General features: G+C 38.0%; 2 protein-coding genes across 6 annotated transcripts in view; one reads left to right on the top strand and one right to left on the bottom strand.

The window, feature by feature from the left end:
* Positions 1-13,501, top strand: part of MAP3K19 (mitogen-activated protein kinase kinase kinase 19) — a 36,378-nt gene extending 22,877 nt beyond the window's left edge. For 2 of the 5 annotated variants that reach the window (XM_006921029.1, XM_006921030.1), the window contains 3 exons: positions 2,103-2,243; positions 3,182-3,879; positions 8,850-9,264. In XM_006921029.1, the coding sequence (XP_006921091.1) occupies positions 2,103-2,243; positions 3,182-3,879; positions 8,850-8,916 (906 nt within the window). In that variant the 3' untranslated portion in view covers positions 8,917-9,264. Of the gene's footprint in view, positions 1-2,102; positions 2,244-3,181; positions 3,880-8,849 lie in introns of all 5 variants that reach the window. The other 3 variants (XM_006921028.2, XM_006921032.1, XM_006921031.1) reach the window with 3 other exon arrangements.
* A 1,821-nt stretch (positions 13,502-15,322) lies between these two features.
* Positions 15,323-19,252, bottom strand: part of CCNT2 (cyclin T2) — a 37,132-nt gene continuing 33,202 nt past the window's right edge. The window contains 1 exon segment of the mRNA XM_006921027.3: positions 15,323-19,252. This exon segment is cut by the window's right edge and continues 25 nt beyond it. Within this exon segment, the coding sequence (XP_006921089.1) occupies positions 18,081-19,252 (1,172 nt within the window). The 3' untranslated portion in view covers positions 15,323-18,080.

Here is a 19,252-nt window from a genome sequence, read left to right as displayed (position 1 = left end):
TCCAGGTCCCTTGGCTCTCAGGCTAAGAGATTTCCATCATGTTGCCTTACTTCTGGAAATTAGCCTGATACAGCAATAGAATCATTTTGGGTATATTAATATAGCAAAACTTTATTTAAGTCAGTTAGTATTAAATGGTGATGAAGTTTTCAATCAACAAATATCAGCAGAGAGATAATTATGGGTAACACATTGCTCTAGATGGTGTGTGAGAGAGAAATTAACACGACCCCTGAAGTGGCTCACCATCTAGCTCACTACTTTAACACACAAACATTATCGATGCCTACTGTGTTTCTGGCACTGGGCTAAGAACTAGAGGCATGGTGGCATGCAAGATTTAGTCATTGCTCTCAAGGAAGCATAAGCTTTTAATCTGTTTGGCATGGGAGTGGAAACTGAGGAGAAGGATATCAACAGATAGTTCTGTTTTGTTCGTTTTAGTTCTCACTGAAGAACATAAGCCTCTTGTTCTACTCATATTTTAAAGACAGAAACAATAGGTTTCGCCAAAATATTATTTATGGAGAACTAACTCAGTTTATATCACACTGTATCAGGATCCGAAATAATTATTTTAAATAGTTGATCAGAAGAATACGCTAGGTAAATAATTTTACCAAAACTAGGCTTATTGAGAACTTACCTCGTATGAGCAAGATGCGTCATATCGTTGCCTTTATATGCTTCATAACAGCTCTATGAGATAAATGCTAAAGGTACTATCAACTCTCCATTTTGTGGATGAGGAAATTGAGATTTAGGAAGTCATGCAGTTAGTGAGTGGTGGGGCCAGGCATTCTCATTCCAGCCTCATGCCCTTAATCACATCATCATGATGGATTCTCCTTGTCCTAAAAAGCCAGTTCCACCTTTCTGGTGATATTGGTCTCTGCTGGGAGGCAGATTGTGGTTAGAGAGACCTCCAGGCTAGGGTAGGAAATGAAGGTATGTGTATACCTGTGTGTCTAACACGAGTCTACTACTCTGCCATTTAAAATGAATGGAAAACTAACAAGCTAGTAAATATAATAAGCCCGTAACCTCGCCCTGCAATCATGGAGTCAAAACTGACCTTTGTGACCTTATTTTTTCCAAGCAGCCCTTAAAATTTCAGTGTGGATAGAAACATGAGAGGATTGAGAGGAGGAACCCAAAGGGCCCTTCGGAGGCGTGCGTGCTCCTTCATAAGGAAGGTGGCCACACAGGAAGTCTCGTTTGTAAAGGGCCTTCACCATGCCTCTACGTTTCCATCATCATTTATTTTTAAGAACTAGTAGAGGAGATCAAAGCAAAGCATTTTGGGTCCTGATCAACCAGTTGGGAAAGGTGGTCTAAGTTCTACAGAGATACTTGTTTCCTGATTTCTAGGGCAAGGCTTCTACAAATTTACTGTGAATGCAAATCTCTTAGAGATCATGTTCAAATGTAGACACTGATTTAGTATGTCTGGAGCCTGAGATTCTGCATATCTAACAAGCTCCCAGATGATGCTGATATAGCTGGTCTGCAAATTCTTTGAGTGTCGAGGGTCTAGAGGACTGTGGATCTTCAGTCAATTTTACCTGGTCTTGATCACTAGACTTGCTTGTTATGGCTATGCGTGCGTATGTTAGAAAGTTTCTACCTGTGTGCATGTTTCTGTGTAAATGTTTATGTAAATGTATGCGTATGTGCTTATGTATATGTGTGTGTTTGAGTGTGTGTGTGTGTGTGTGTGTGTGTGTGTGTGTGTGTGTGTGTTATGGAAATAAAGAAAAGACAGCGGCCATTCAGAGCTCACTATAACAAAGGAGTCAGCCACTATCACTTGCATTTGGCAGTGACTCAAAGGCAGGCAGAAGAGTGGGGAAGTTTCATAGTGGTAAAAAGGGAAGGTTTCAGGTATGACCTCAGTGGAGGCTATAGGCATGGGGAAGCTGCAGGTGGGCTAACAAGAAGGGGCATCCAACGTGATTAGTTAGTGGCACCTATTTGGCTTTCTCTAGTTAGTTGGTCCTAAGTTAGGAGAAAAGACGACTCGACTATACTCTCCACCCCTTCTCTCCATCCCAATGACTCAGAATTTAATGGCGACTTTTCTTTTTGTCTCATTCTTCTAGAGACATAGGAATGGGCTCAGGATATATGACAAGGAGGAAATATTTTTCAATGAAAAGATATTTTCTGAAACTAGTTTAAAGTATGAAGAACCTGTCCTGTGGACCAAGGGTGAGATCCTTGGGAAGGGAGCCTACGGCACAGTAAGTTAAATGGGAAATAAGATGAAACCGAAAATCCCCACTCATCCTTGACCCCTTCCTCTTCCTTAAACCTCTCTGTGAGCCCTCCCTCCCCCACTCTCCACAATGCTCTTTTACTTAGAACTCTTTTAGTTGGAAGAGTAACAGGAACCCCAACTCAAACTGGCTCAAGGAAAAGAACGTTAGCTACTTTATGTAACCAAAGGAGCTGAAGTTGGTGTGGCTCCCAGCACAGCTCATTTCAGGAGTCAATGTCATCATTCTCAGGTTTTATCTGGTGGTACAATAGCCATTGCTTTTCTAGCCTCTCATTCTCCTAGGTCCAAATCCAATGGGAAAGAAGTCTCTTTGTTCAATAGCTCAGAATATCTTATTAGAAGTTGGAAGAATCATTGCTGAGTGGCAAAAACAAAAGAAGTTCCTTACTTTTGTGATTTGCATGAAAGATCACCTAAAGTCTTAGCATTTTAAATAGTGTTTACATAGATTTGGTAAAGAAAAGACTGACCCCCAGATATAACATGTTACACTTCTAGCTGGGTACATTTCAGGAATCAGTGAGAAGATGAGAAGACATGAAAGCACTGAAATCACATGACAGAGGTGGCTGCTGCATTGTCTCAGGACCTGCCTTCCTCTCTCTCCTTAGAACTTTAGCACTGATACATAGTGAAGAGTTCTCCCAAACCACCATTTCATGTAGTCATCATAGATATTTCTGAGGTAAGTATTGTCACCTCAGTTTTATAGATGTCACAAAGGTTATCCAACTTATCCAAAGTTACACCGCTGGGGAATAGTGAAGCCAGGATTCTAACCAATCCAGGCTTCTTGATTCCAAGCCATTACGATATCCATTCACCGTGCTTCTCATCCCCATCTTGGCTCCATTGAAACACTGGATTATATTTAATCATAAGATATTGGTTTACTTCTAGGTATATTGTGGTCTAACTAACCAAGGACAGCTAATAGCTGTAAAACAGGTGGCTTTGGATACCTCTGACAAATTAGCTACTGAAAAAGAATACCGGAAACTGCAAGAAGAAGTAGATTTACTCAAAGCACTGAAACATGTTAACATTGTGGCCTATTTGGGAACATGCTTGGAAGAGAACACTGTAAGCATTTTCATGGAGTTTGTTCCCGGTGGCTCAATTTCTAGTATTATAAACCGTTTTGGGCCATTGCCTGAGATGGTGTTCTGTAAATATACAAAACAAATATTGCAAGGTGTTGCTTATCTCCATGAGAACTGTGTGGTACACCGAGATATCAAAGGAAATAATGTTATGCTCATGCCCACTGGAATAATAAAGCTGATTGACTTTGGCTGTGCCAAACGTTTGGCCTGGGCTGGCTTAAATGGCACCCACAGTGACATGCTTAAGTCCATGCATGGGACTCCATATTGGATGGCCCCAGAAGTCATCAATGAGTCTGGCTACGGAAGGAAGTCAGACATCTGGAGCATTGGCTGCACTGTATTTGAGATGGCCACAGGGAAGCCCCCACTGGCTTCCATGGACAGAATGGCAGCCATGTTTTACATTGGAGCACACCGAGGACTGATGCCTCCTTTACCAGAGCACTTCTCAGAAAACGCAGCAGACTTCGTGCGTGTGTGCCTAACCAGGTAAGAAACTGAAAGCAGGAGGAGGAGGATAAATTCCCAGAGATTCCAAGCAGCTGACATTTCCCTCGCAATCTATGGCACATTTAAAGCTTTGCTTGTGATATGAAGTTAGGTAGGGAGTGATTTTTGTGTTGAAAGGAATGATTGTGTGATTGTGTTCCTTGTTGTATCAGGGTATAGCAGGGCAATGCTTCAAGTAGAAAGTGCCTCAATTAAATGTACTGATGAGTGTCCTAAAACTTCTCCAAATTAATGGGCATACAAAAATTGCTAAAGGTCTACTTATTTACCAATGGGACATCTTCCCAGGGCTGGCCAAGGTGAAATGACATCATCTGTACTTAGGTTTCCCTTTCCTAAGCTGCCTTCCCTCTCAAGGAACTAGTCTTCTCATTTCCTTCCTAAAACCAGCTCTCAGGAAAGGATGTGAGAAATGTATTCACATCGAGAGATTGATATGAATTGACCGATTGATTGATGACTGATATTTAATGTATTGATCCCCTCAGAAATATTTGCATTTAAAGTGAGGGTGAGCATTTGAGCCAAAGGAACAAATCTCTAATTGGAACGTTTCAAACATCAGGTGAAAGTATTTAGGGAAGCAGAAGAACTCCAGAAAGTGCCCGTCTTCTCCAGTTCTGATGCCCATTGGTATTTATGAAATACACTTCTGGGTAAAATGTTAGACTTCAAGGAATTCTAGAGATTACCCTCTTGTGTGGTTTTCAAATTTTTTTCAGCTAGGTACTTAATTCAAAAAATAAAACATCAAAGTGGAGAGATGGTTCTGTTTAAAGTGTGTATGAGTGTGTTGGGAGACTAAAGAGTAGGATAGGGATGCTGGAGCCCACACCTGGCCTCTAGGATGATGTAGAACAGCCTAAAATCTACCCACCTAGTGAGACTCAACATTTAGATGCAATACAGGACGAGGAATGCTTGAGGCCCAAACATAGTCTCTTGCCTTTCAAGGAATTGAGCTTTATTAGTCCTAGATGAAAAATTCCAGTGCCCCAGATTTCAGCAAGTATATGGCAACCTCCAACATCCAGGGGGTTCATTCTGTCTTTCTTAATGAATCTCAGAACTCACAGGTCTCCCTCTCTGTCTCCTCCTAGCATATATGTATCAGCCTGTCATGGTTGACTTCGAGGGATCATGGAAATCCAGGGCAGGAACACATACCCCAGGGGTGCAGTTCTGGGCACTCCTAGATGCAGAGACGTGTCCAGTATTTATTTTGCGGGCAGAACCCTAGGCACAGAGCTGCCCCTTCTTCCCTCGCAAAACCATGAATGGAATGTAAAGGTGTTAGGAATATCATATGGACACTGGTTATGTGCTAGATAATATATGTTTGGACATTAGTTTGGGAGATTGGCCTTAGCTCTTAGAACTACTGTCTTTACTTTGTTCTGAATTGAACAATTATTATTGATCCACAGAAATTACTTGCTATTCCCATTTTTTCAAGTTGTCGTTACTCATGTGTATGAGCACATGTACAAACACACACAGAAATTTAAAGAGGAAGGGTAGAATCTTTTTTATGGCTCTCCTTTTGAATCATTGCTTCATAAACTCACACCACTAATAATGAATTAATAGGTTGTTGTGAAGGTTAAGTGAAATGGTGTATGCAAATTGCTTAGCAGAGTATGAGGTACATAATTAGAGCTCCTTAGTAACTGTACGGGAGACTGGTAATACACCTTACCTAATCTGTGTCATATATGACCATATCCTATGGCAAAAGCCCTAAGGATTATAGAATCTTACCTGCTGTCTATGACAATACTCCTTGAAGTGTAGCTAGTCAGAAATGAAGGGGTAAGTCACTCTTAAAAATTCAGAAGTAGAGATGATGAGGTATAGACTAGGAACAAAGATTGACTAGAACAGAATTTCAGGGAGCAGTAAGAAGTAAGCGTGGGCAGGAAAGTTCCTATGGGCGGGCTGGAAGTTCTGGGAAGACAGCCCAAGTTTAGCTTTGTTGCAAAAGGCAGCGAAGAGCAGGGGACTGCAAAATATTTTGGGTAGAGGATGTTACAAAGAACAGTGTCTTTGGGAAGGCAGGTCAGATGGCAGTGTACTGAGAGACCTCAGATAGAGGCTGCTTGAGACTAGAAGGCCATGTGAGAATCCAGAGCTCGAACTTCAATGGTAGTGGAAGCAGTGGGACTGTAAAGAGGATTCCGAAACATTTCAGGGGAAGGCGGATCAGGACTTGGTGATGGAAGATGATATGGTTTTGGGTCTGGAAATGCAAGGAATTATAATAAAAGTCGTGAAAGAGGAACAGGAGAGGAAGTTGAAGAGGGTCCCTTTCATCTAAGAAAACATTTGAAGCTATAGAATTGAAGCTCAGGAAAGCAATTAAGGTTGGAGGTATGTATTTGAAAATCATAAAGCTGATAGTTACAGTCGTAAAAAACCTAGAACACTGAGGATAATGTTTCTTTTTTTAAATTAAGTTTATTGGGGTAACATTGGTTAATACAATTATATAATTTTCAGGTGTACATTATCATTTGACATCTGTATATTCTATTGTTTACCACCCAAAGTCCAGTTTCCTTCAGCTACCATATATTTGATCCCCTTTACCCACTTCACCCTCCCCCTAAACCGTACATTTGACCCCCTTTACCCCATCTACCTCCTCCCTCCCCTTCCACTCCACTAGTAGCCACTAGTCTATAGTCCCCTGGTAACCACTAGCCTATAGTCAATGTCCATGAGTCTCTGTTTGTCCTGCTCATTTGTCATTTTTAGGTTTATATCCCACATATAAGTGATGCCATGTGATCTTCAACTTTTTGTCTGACTTATTTCGCTTAGCATGATTATTTCGAGGTCCATCCATGTCATTGCAAATTGCAGTATTTCATCTCTTCTTATGGCTAATATTCCATTGTATATATGTACCATAGCTTCTTTAGCCATTCATCGTAGGACACTTCAGTTGTTTCTATGTCCTGGCCACTGTGAATAATGCTGCTATGAACATTGGTGTGCAAATATCTTTTTGGATATGGGTTTTCAAGTCTCTGGGGTAAAAACCCAGTAGAGGGATTGCTGGATCATATGGTAAATCAATTCTTAGTTTTTTGAGGAACTTCTATACTGTTTTTCATAGTGGCTGTACCAATTCGCAGTCCCACCAGCAGTATATAAGGGTTCCTTTTTCTCCGCATAGAGGATAATGTCTTTTAAAATGCATATAATAGGGGGTGGTGAGGAGGAGGGAGGTAGATGGGGTAAAGGGGGTCAAATATAGGGGATAGGAGGAGGGTGAAGTGGGTAAAGGGGATCAAATATATGGTAGCTGAAGGAAACTGGACTTTGGGTGGTTTAAATTTTATTTTTATCACAGATAATAAATTAAAAAAAATGCATATAGTATCTAGCACATAACTGGAAAAGAGGGAGGGAGCGAGGGCAGAAGAGAAAGAGGGAGGGGAAGGAGTTGCCCCCAGGTAGAAGAAAACCCAAGAGAACAGTTTCTCCTGTGTAAGCAAAGATCGAGGAGGGACAGTGAATACTCCAAATGCTACAGAGATGACAAGAGGATGAGCTTATTAAATTTAATTTTAATGAGGTCATGGTTAATTTTAAGAGAGCAATTTCTATATAGAGAGGAGTGAGTCAAATGGTTAAAGTTTTAAGATAATGAACGTTGAAAAAAGTCACTGTATTAAAAAAATGTCACTGTGTTTGTTCGTGTTAGAGAAATTCGTCAGGAATAGAAGAAATAGGGAATGGTAGCCAGAGTAAGGAAAGAAATTTAGGAGAGATTACAGAATATTTTGAAGGCAGAAGAGCGAGCCTCAAGGAGAAAGATTTTTATTTCAAAATGATTTATAATCACATTCTTTTAAAAAGTATTTTATTTCCATTTTCACCTAGATTATTCTTGGTGGCCATTTGCTTCCAAAATTATCCAAAGATAGCCAATTTAACCAAAAGAATGCCTTTGGACTAGGTCATTGCAGATAACTATTGACTGGTTTTTAGTTCATTGATTGGTTCATTGGCAAAAGTTTTTTGATTTAAGGGAAAAAAACAAAACCACAATTGTACCAATTGAGCAGCTGCCTCCCTTTACTTTATTCTCTTCCAAGAGTGCCCCAAATGGGTTTATTTCAATTAATCACCAAAGCACATTCAAATGTCTTAACAGCTTTTCAATTCTAGATTCCAATGCCTCTAAATTTCAACCCTTTTCCTGTTCATAAAAAAAAAAAAAAAAGTGCAGCTCACTGCCAGCGTTCATTTAACATTACGTGTAGGAATGCTGTTTTCTAGGATTTGGCATTTTCAGTGACCAAACTACTAAAAATAGAATGCTATAAATAGAGTGATGTCATTTGCTCCCAAGGACTATCAATATACTAGAGCGATGCAAAAATAATAAAAGCGAGATATTTCATGGCAAACTTTGGGGGTAAGGTTAGGACTGTAATCTGCGAGTTATCTCGGGGTAAATGCTGCAGCCGCCACGTGCCACTGGCAAGTATTCTCAAGATAAACGAGAAAAGGGTTAAAACTAAATTTAATGCTAATTAAAAGTGCATTAAACTATACATCTAAGTGGAATTTTACTTGTGTATAAATTATACCCTCCAAATTGAACAAAGCCACAGTGGAAAAATAGGACCTACTTTTTAATCACAATGGCTACTATTTTGGGAACAATTACAATGTGCCAGACACTATTTAAAAGCTGTATATACATTATTTAATTCTCCCAGAGAATTATTGTTATCCCCATTTTACTGTTGAGGAAAGAGTTTGAGTCACTTGCCTAAGATCACACAGCTGATAACTGGAGCCTGGACTCAACCATCTGTTTGACTGGCAGAGGTTGTACTTTCATCTGAACGTCAGCATTTTGAGTCAAGTAGACCTAGTTGGGAGGTACATTATTGGGTGTTGCTTCTACTAATGTGTTTTTCCCTTCCTAGGGACCAGCACGAACGACCTTCTGCCGTTCAGCTCCTGAAGCACTCCTTCTTGAAGAGAAGTCATTGAACATACATCAAGATTTTCTTTCCAGTTTTTTTATAGATACTTTGTTATTGCTTCATTGTGGGAATGATGGTTAAGGGACCTTTGTCTGCTGGAAAGTCAATCTTACTCAATTTAACCAGATCCTACAGTGTCATTAACTGAAAAGTTTGCTACATATTAGTCTCCTCAAGCTTCAGGAACAATTACTCATGTATATGAGAAATTTTTCTTAATAACAAGAACAGCTATTCCAATATTTACAGTTTTAACTACCCAGGAACTATAATCTTTGTTGCTTACAAAATACATTTTTTTTATTTTTGGCCTGTCAATTTTAACATCGTTAGTTTAAAATAAATTGTAAAAACATGAAAACTACATTTTCTTGCTTGGTGCATAAAGACACGTACTTAATTTTTGCAAAGGGTACTTAAGGAAAATGAGAAGTTTAAAGCAGGGGACGCTAGATTGTTTACTTTGGTGGCAATCTTAAATTTACAGATTATAGGAGCTTCAAGATTAACAGAAGAGCTAAGGGCCAAGGTATTTTATTGTCAGAGGGTCCCCAGTCTTCTCAGAAGCCTCCACCTACAAGAAGCTGGGTTATTTAAGGTGGCTTCATAAACCTCAGGCTGCTTTCCCTATAATTTATGTTATTTGAGGTCTTCACTTATTTGCGGAGTGAATTAGGTCATTACCACATCTAGAACTAGCTGAACCAAAATCAGTTGGATAAAGGGAGAGTGGGTCAGCATATGAACTTTTTCAGGGCACTTGTCTCAGTTCATCTGAATGAAGGACATCCCTACTTTCACTTCTGAAACACTGGTAAACCTTACAAAAATAAACATGGACAAGTTGTCAGAATTATTACAAGCCCTTAAGTTTGTGGATTAAGCATTTTTTTTCAGCTTTCTATCACTGTCGACTTCACTCATCTAAATTTCATTGACACCTATTGTTTTAAGCTGTATCTACAGACTTTAAAAAAAAACTGGCTGCTATCATTTCCGGATAGTACAACTCCACACTAACTTAAGGTGTAGTCTAACACCAGTTGTCAGGCTTTGTTAAAATCAAGTTGCTGCTTAAAGCTTTTGAGAAATAAATATGAAATCATGCGGTCCAGCTGAGGTAAAACAGATTTTACTTTGGCTGTGTTTTGATGAATCTTCATGGGTATGCCTTCCCTTTCTCTCCAATTTGTAGTTCTTTTCTCATATTTGATAGGAATTTAAGGGATACGTCCCTTATTTTACTACAGGCATACCTCATTTTTTTGTGTTTTGCTTTACTGTGCTTCACAGATTTTTTTTTTTTTTTAATACAAATTAAAGGCAAGGCCCTCCCTCCATTAGTAAAAAGATTACGACTCAGTTTTTTTTGCAGTGCTTTGGAAGCATATCTGCAATACCTCCAATGTAGGCCTGCACTTGTCTATAAACATAACCTGAAACATCATTTTGGATCTTCAGTATTCTTTAAAATCTGAATGGTTAAATGTGATTTTGGAGCAATTAACTATTTACATTCAAGGCTATTAAACCTTATGAGGAAAGGGCAGGGAATATGTTTATGTATACAAATCACAGCAATGGATAAGACTTTGGTGTTAACAAACTTACCCTTCTATTGATAAATTCTGAATACAGTTTTGGAATATTAAATAGAGCCTTCAAAACTTGTTTCAATAGGCAAGCATTGGTCCTAAGAGCTTTGTTGTTTTGTTAGTCATTGTGTTTATGACATGACAGGTTGGAATTATGCTCACCATCACCTAGGTATTTGTCGTTTATAGCTTCCTTTATGAAGGTCTGGGAGATTAAGACAGATAGGTGGGGGCTGGGAAGGCTAGCATTTATTGAGCTCTTAGTAGAAAATGGCACATCATTTAATTCTGGCTGCTGTTCAGGTTGGTAATATTATTCTCATTTTATTAATGAACAATAAGGCGCAGAGCTAAGTAACTTTCTCAAGGCCATCCGATTGGTAGGTGGGAGTTGAAATTGCCACCCAGATTGCTCTGACTTTAGAGCTCTTTCTCTGCTACCTCCCAGATTTGTAGTTTATAAATTCACCAGTCTAGTGATTTTGATTAATGATGTGAAAAGCTGTTCATTTTTCACCTAGCCGCAGTAACTTCCTTCCCCTCTACGACCACCTCCCTTTTCACCAAGTACAGTGCCGTTTTCACATTCAGAAGTGCTTTTCATTACGTACTGATTCTTCCTGTATGCTCAACCAAAGGAAATTTAACTCCATGAGTAAACTTCTAAAAGCAGTTCCAACTCTACAGCATCTCCTTAATTTAACCTACTTTAGCTCTTACACTGTGGCCATTTCTCAGTGGCTGAATAAGGAGAGTTGCCATTGTGGAAAAGAGTTGAGCTCTTAACTATGGGATTGGGGAGTGTACAGTATTCCATTTACTTGCTTTATCCAGATCCCTTGCACGCCCACTACAATAGTTCTGGGCCTTCCATGGTGTAATGAGTAGCTCCAAGATAAGAACTTACTTAACCTGTTCAATGAGCAGCCAAAATCCTCCACCATCTTTATTCCTCATACTTGCTGCACTTGAAACTGTTCAGTTTAAAGCAGCCTATGTAATTTGAATTTAAAAAGTCTTGCCAGGTGATGCCAATTTGAAAATACATGCTGTAGGCAGTCTGCATCGTCATTGGTCATCAACAGTTAACAAGGAGTCCTTGTGTATGGCATTATACTGTGAAAGTTAAAATAGCAAACACTCTCGAGGAAAGGCTATGGTATGTTGTCTTGTTGCCATGACTGCTCAAACTTGTGAGAAACTATGGCTGAATTCATCCCTAAAGCAGTTGCTCCTACAGATTACAACTTGAAAGACTAAAGAAATCTGACCTTGTATGGTCTATATAAATACATAAGCCTCTTAACTTCATGGCAATGTAAATCCTCATTAGTGAGGTCCTACATTGCTTTGAGAGGTGGTGTTGGAGAGGACAAGCAGGTCATATAGCAGAGGTAAAACAAAAATATACAAATTTTTCCATTATACTGAAAACAGCAGGGGGGGAAAAGGTAACAATGGAGTAGGATGAATCACCGAATGGAATGACTAAATTTGGCCAAGTGGAATTACCGACTCTTTAACATTCCTAAATGAAACTCATTATATATACGCTAATAAAATAAGCCTTTACTAGTGTTATAAACATAAGATAAAAACAAACCTAATGTGATTTCAAAACATTCATTACATTTAGGCTTAAAATGTATTTTAAAGGAAGTAACTTTTCTATCTTAGTTCTATTTTATTAAAGCCATTGCAAAGCTTCCATTTCCTAAGTGGCAGGTGCAAAAAAATTGGTGGGAGAGAGGAGGGTTGGAGAAGAGTGGCAATACTAAAGCAACTTATGAATATTTTTTCATGGATAATTCTCCTTCCAGATAATTGCAATTACTCTGCTTTTTGTGGTGATGTGAGAGATTAAAACAGCAGGCATGTTGTGTTTACTGCACCTGGCTTTGCCTTCATCATTCCCTCTAATACCCAAATATATAACTATCATTAGGATGCTCTCCCACGTCATCTATTCTTTTTAGCCTTCACCAATCACCCTAGCCTTAAACTTCATAAACCTATGAATAGGCACTATTATCAACATTTTGTAGGGAAGGAAATCAAGGCACGAAGTAAGTCACCCAAAGTCAACAGGTACAAAGTGGTGGGGCTGAGATTGGAATTTGGACAGTCTGATCTTAGAGGCCACTCCTTGATGATATACGAAGTACTCAGATCAGATAACTTAGTCCTTATTTCCCACATTTCCCAGGGACTCAAAGTTTTTTCTGATTCACATTAACAAGACATGTTAGAGCCTTGGATTTACATTGTCAACATACAAATTTTATTAATTCTTTGTAATAGATACTGAGCTGAAATTCAGTAAACTAAATGAATTCATGCCATATATATACATTCCTGTTTTGGCTTTTCTATCAGCAAACATCCTATTCGATAGTCCTTCAGGGTTTTGAGTACATCCAGAAAATGAAATCTCAACCATTGCTGACAAAAAATGAGTACATGTTAAGTTTTTCAAACCAAGTGAAACTGCTTGAAAAACGCACTTTAAAGATAAGAATGTACTCATTAACAAACAATAGACAAATGAAATTAAACCAACTACTAAACAGTTTTTAAGTGAGGGTTCCTACCAGAACTTAGAAATAAAGGAAACTAGAAAGCCCTCAGAATTCACTTTTGAGATTAATGGATCACAGTGAACGGGTCAAGTCATATTTTTAAGAAAATTACCCCTAGCCACACAACCTTCAACGTATCTTGCTTACCAACCTAAAGAACCTGTCAGGTAGAACAGATACTGGTAAATTATACAGAACATAAAGAGGGATCATCGAAGCAAAAGCTGGCTGTGCCCAACTCTATATATTGCGTAATAAAAAATGGATGCATGGTGTCAGACACTAACACTGCGTATTCCAGACCCACTGGCAAGATTATCACTACTGTAAAGATGTTTCAGAGGCAAACTTCTTACAAAATAAGCAAACTCCTGATTATTTGGCTTATATATGTCAGCTTACAGTGATCAAATTTTGGATATTAATGTAGCTGTGAATTCTCAAATTAACATTCTAGTATAGTAAACTATCTTGGCATCTTAAGTCACTAGGGACTGAATGTGCTGATCTTCCAATGTAAAAATCCCTGTCTAAATCAACCTACCGTAAACAAATGGGCACATGAGATTAGCAGGTATCACTCAATTAATGCAAGTTTCCCTGAGTGTGGGATCTGTCGATGCTTCGTCTGGGTAAAGGCAGTTTAGTGACTCCTGCCTCTGAAGAAAGCCTGAGAAACTGCTGAATCAAAAATTCTTCATAACAAGAGCTCTCAAATTTTTCTCAGCAAAGACATCATAAAAATTACCTAGCAATTCAAGCACAATAGTGGGTGAGAAACAATTACTTTTTGTTTAGACAAAACTTCAGAATGATGAGATTACCTTGGGAATAGAATTGATAGATATTATCATGTTTAAAAAAATTTCTTACTTCCATAGTAATGCAAAACCCTAAAATATTTAACCAACCAAGGGTACTTAAAGAGTACATAATAGTTATGCATATAAAAGCAATGGTTTATTTTTAAGGTTGGTTATGAACTAAAAATTATTTAAATTATTAAATAAAATAAAAAATGTGCTAAAAATGCTTTGAAGGCAAGGCATTCAATTAAAAAACATTTTAAATTGGGTGATCTAAAATTGACCTCAACTAGTCATTTCTTTAGTTTCAAGGGGTAAGGCTGGCCAAAAATTAAGATATCCTACAAACAAGAGAAAAATTCTTAGATGTCCTAAATTAAATTACAGCAGGCCAGAGTGGGAGGGAAAGACGGGAAATTAATCAGTTAACAGAGCCTTAGGCCTGTATCAACAAGACTACTCGCGTTCCTAAATGTATGTTGAAAACTTTGAATTTGCAGGTGGCTGTTTCCATGGTTATCTAGAGAGAATAACTAGCTGTTTGCCAGGTGACACCTCATCCAGCTTACACATTAACAGTCCACACTGCTGCTCATAACCAGGCCAAAAGCAGCAAATACCTTTACTTTACAGGCTATATGCACCTATCCCAGAAGTGTTCCCACTTTACCTTTTCCTGCCCCTTTTATCTACAGCCAATGTAAATTCTTTCAAAACAATTCGTTTTTCTCCCCCAAACTCACTGTATAAGAGCCGTGTCAATCTCAGGATAGCAAACATGTTTGTCTTCTCCATCTAGACCTGCTGCTGGTGGTTAAGACTGCATGCCCCAGATCTGGTCCTTACACTGGCTAGCATATTGCTCAATAAACCCTTTCAGAAAAAGTTTTGGCATTGGAGGTTTTTGACGTACTTGTAAGGTGTTGGTACAAAGTAATCTAAACATCCCTCATGAAATTCTGCATGAGACCATGCATTACGGGAGAAATTTTCTGACTTTTAAGAACTCGAATCATAATAAACTGCATACCCAGAGGAAGGGCAAGATGCATCTACAAACATTCAAAGATAAACCTAGGTCTGATTTCATGACGTGTCAGTATTTAAATATCTGCAACAAGAAATGAACCTCAGGTTAAACAAGAAAAAGGAACGAGGACATTTTACAAGGTCTTACCATAAAAGATACTGCCAGTTTTGTAAAGTAGGCCTCCAAGAATATTTCTGTGAAAAGATACTCCTTTGCTTTGGTTCTGAAAATATTGTATTTTAAGACAGCTAGGCAAATATTTAGGGGGCACAGCTCATACTGGAAGATTAGTTAAAGAGGTAGAAGTAAAGCTTTCTATGCAATGTGCTTCTGTATAAAGGTAACAAGAGATCTATGACCTAGGGAAAAACACAACTAAAAAATGAATCACTCTTTTATAGGCTGTTTAAAGATAATGCTTTTTAATATTTCAAATATTTTAAAAAATCTCATCAAAAACGTATCACCTTAACAGTACTTTGCACATGTGGAATTTCATATCTAAATCTGATACTATTTTGGTTTACTTATGGCTACTTACAAGAAGACTCAGTAATAATGTCCATTCGCTAGAGTCTTTTTCTTTGGTTGAGCCTATTGGGACCAGGCTGATGAACTATTTTATGCAAATGAGATGGCTAAAGCAAATTCATGATAATATGAATTATAAGGGTTTTCATTTAATGGAAATGAAACTTAAAGGGATTTCCATATTTATCTCCACTGTGGTTTGGGAAGCTAATATCTTGTTCAGAGGTTAAAGAGTTTGAATAGCTCACACGACCCTGTAAAAATTACAACTGGCTGCCCTTTAATAAATAAAATCATTGTAAAGATTTACATTTACAGAGTGAAAAGTGAATACATAGCATTTCAAATTCAATTTTGGAAGTACTAATAAGTACTGACCCATAACAATATACACTAACTACCTTTTTAACTGTCCATCATTAGCACCAATAAAGATTCAACAAAATTACCTTTATTCCCACATCTCGAAACAATTCTGCAAATTCTTTGTGAAGTTTAAGTATAGTCACAGACCTTAAATATTCACATTGTTTTCTATGTCATACTGAAAATAAGTTCACTACTTTTCTGGATATCCTTTACAAAATCTTATTAAAATTCCTGGTATTATCATCCCCAATTATACAGTAGCACGACCACCCCATGTAGTTTCACATGATAGCTCTTTAGAGGTTTCACATCTAAATTACCAAGAACAAAACCCTTCCCTCCCTCATTTTGCACTCAGCTTAATTCTACACTAGTCCTTGGATTATGTACCACTGTCAAAGTATAACTGTATCAAAATTAGCATGTTTGTGGATACAATAATATGCCATACAGAACAACAAAGTTACAAGTAATGACAAAGATTACTGAAGTTATGCAAGACAAGAACAAATGTTAGGACATGCTAGCTAGGAAAAGTCCCTAGAAAGAGGCTCCTAGAATCCTAAATTCAAACAACATTGACAAAATAATAAACAATTATCTTTAAAAAATTATAAAGCTACTAGCAAATTAGGTAATTGCTAAATAAAAGTAGAGCACAAGATTAAACTCTAATATTTACAACTGCAACATACTTGAGTAAAATTACAATTGTGCACATATCAGTGGCTTTTTAACAAAATAATTCATATACACAGGGGAAAAAGACAACTTTCAGTTCAACAGATGTTGAATTCAACCCATCTCAAAGATACTCAACAGCTCAAAGATTTACCACAGAATAAATTCAAGACTCACTGATAAACCAGAGCCATATTACTAGTGTTTAAGACAAATTTTAAACAAAGTCTATTGTTAATTCAGAAGTCAGATGACTGTGCATATTTGACCTCAATAGGAATATACTGAGATGTGTGAACAAATGTAAAACCTCCACTAGCTGTTTACCTGGAGGCTGACCTTTTTTTCTCACAGAGCTTGCTGATAAGCTATAAATACAGGTACAATGCACAGTCAGTGATCTTTTCTTTTTATTTATTGTCAGAATATAAAATAACTGAGAGAGCAATAGGTTTTTTTTTTTTTTTTTATAAGGAAGACTGCATTTACCTGAAAAAGAAATATGGCATCACACACAAACACGCTTCAGGGGAGGAGTATGTTTAAGAATACGGTGTTATTCTGAATACTAGAGAAAAAGCGATCCCTGTTTACTGTTAAACTATGTAGTGTTAAAGTTCTTTATTTAAGAAAAAAAAACTTACTAATTTTTCACTATGTAAGTTTTGTGAATTTAGTTTTCAAATCACAGTAATCTACATGACCATTATTAACAGCTCTGTTATAGTACTGCAACAAGTCAACAAACATTTAACTGCACTTCACATCAAGAGTATGTAAACTTTATTCTTTCCTCTTCAAGCCTTCAGAAAATTAGGGGCTATTTCAAGCAGCCAATCTGGTCAGAACCTCTGAAGGCAAAAGTTCAGTGCCTCACAGTGTAAATGACCATCTGTGGCACTGCATACCCATCTGGTAGTGAAGTGTCCCCCTTCAGAGGCTTCCAGTAAGGCCTAGAGTTTAAGGTTAATATGAAAAAGTGCCACCTTTGTTTTAGATTAGTGATGGACTCTGACACGATAAAATAAAGTTATTCTGTATATTGTTATACTTACAAGCAGCTCCAATCCTGAGTATTTATGGTAATATCTAAACATACAAAAATGTATGTACATTTTTCTCCACTTTCTTGTAAACAGTTTTTATACTGTTTTATCCCTTTATCATTGAAACATGCAAATCATACATACAAGTATAAATACACAAAGGAAAACAATTTACACTCATTCAAAAGCCAAGCAACAAAATAGCTACAGTATTCAAATTATAAATAACAAATGCTTGAGGCATCTTATATTCCTAGAAGCAGCCAGCCACTCATCCTAATGTTCTTAGCTGCAATTGTAGAAATACTGAGTTTTGCACCTTCCATGCTTTTACAGTATTTATAACACTATCATATGTGGAGATAAAGACTTGTTTACTATAATCTCTTCTTTTCAGAATGAAGAATAAAGCAGCACTTACAAATATTGAAACAGTGGCAGCACAGCAGGTGTTACCACTGCTAGATCAGGAGGATTCCATTCTAACAATTTTTAAATTAAAAAAGTAAAGGAAAAATTGACCTAAACAAATGATTACATGTTCATTCCTTGGGCACTTAACAGCGAGTCCAGCATGTCGAATGTGTCTTTGTAGTCCATATGCTGGCTGTTTGTACTGTACTCGTGATTGACATCAGGACCGTTGGTCTCCACTGGCTTCTTGTCCAGTTTCACGAGGGTGCTGAGATGTCCGTAGCCCACCTGGTATGTGACAGGGGGAGGAGGGGGTAAGGGATGGTTAAAAACAGAGTTGTGAGAGGATATATACTGCTTAACAGAGGAGGAAGAACTAGATGAACTACCTGAACTTTTGGAACTTTTGCTCATTTTGGAGTGATGGTTGTGAGATGCATCATTGATATGCAGCTTCTTCCTTGAAGAGCTGGAACTAGAGGAAATGCCATCAGTGCTCAGGCCAACGGGACTCCTCAGAACAGTGGGTGGTATTCCATCAGCATTGTGTTTGCTGCCGCCACTACTGCTGCCACTATGTGAGTGGGAATGCTTATGACTGCTGGGATGGTGGCGGTTTGAGGGATGCTCCTTGTGCTTCTCCTTATGGTCTCTGCTAATATGTGGGCTTGAATGCTTGCTTTTCCCACTGCCTTCATCAGAAGAGCTGTGTCTTTCTGAGGAAGAAACTTTTATCTTCATTTTCAGTTCTTCTTTACTGGCACTTTTATCAGTGGGTGGTATTGGAATTCGTAGTTTTAGTGATCCACTTTTTTCCTTCTTATCTGCCACATATTTTTCAGGTTTTTCTGCATTTGTAATGGGAATTTTCATTTTAATGGGAGAAGTTACAGAACTGCTGCTGGTTGCCTGTGACTGCACGTGTTTGTGTTGCTGTTCTACCTGGGCAGCTATATAATGGTCCCTGACATCCAGATCAAGGGTTTCTAGCTTACGTTTTTCTCTATATTTATCTAAAGACATTTTCTGAGGAATAACTCCAGGAGCAGCAGAAATTGGTCCATGGTGTTTACTGCTCCCTGCTTTATGAGTATATTCTTGCTTAACGGAATGATCAGAAATTTTGTCAGGTCTGTGATGTAATCCTGAATGTAGTGATATGGAAGGTCCCTGCTGGAAGTTGATGTTGTACTGGCTACCAGACAAAGATGTCTCCTGTTTTTGTGAATATATCTGTTTTGTCCTTGCTGATTCTTGATGTTGAGGCCATTCCTGGTGTGACGACAAACTGT

The sequence above is a fragment of the Pteropus alecto genome, unplaced genomic scaffold (assembly GCF_000325575.1).
Source record: "Pteropus alecto unplaced genomic scaffold, ASM32557v1 scaffold3, whole genome shotgun sequence".
Classification (NCBI taxonomy): Eukaryota; Metazoa; Chordata; class Mammalia; order Chiroptera; family Pteropodidae; genus Pteropus; species Pteropus alecto.
This window is presented reverse-complemented; position numbering and strand designations above follow the sequence as displayed.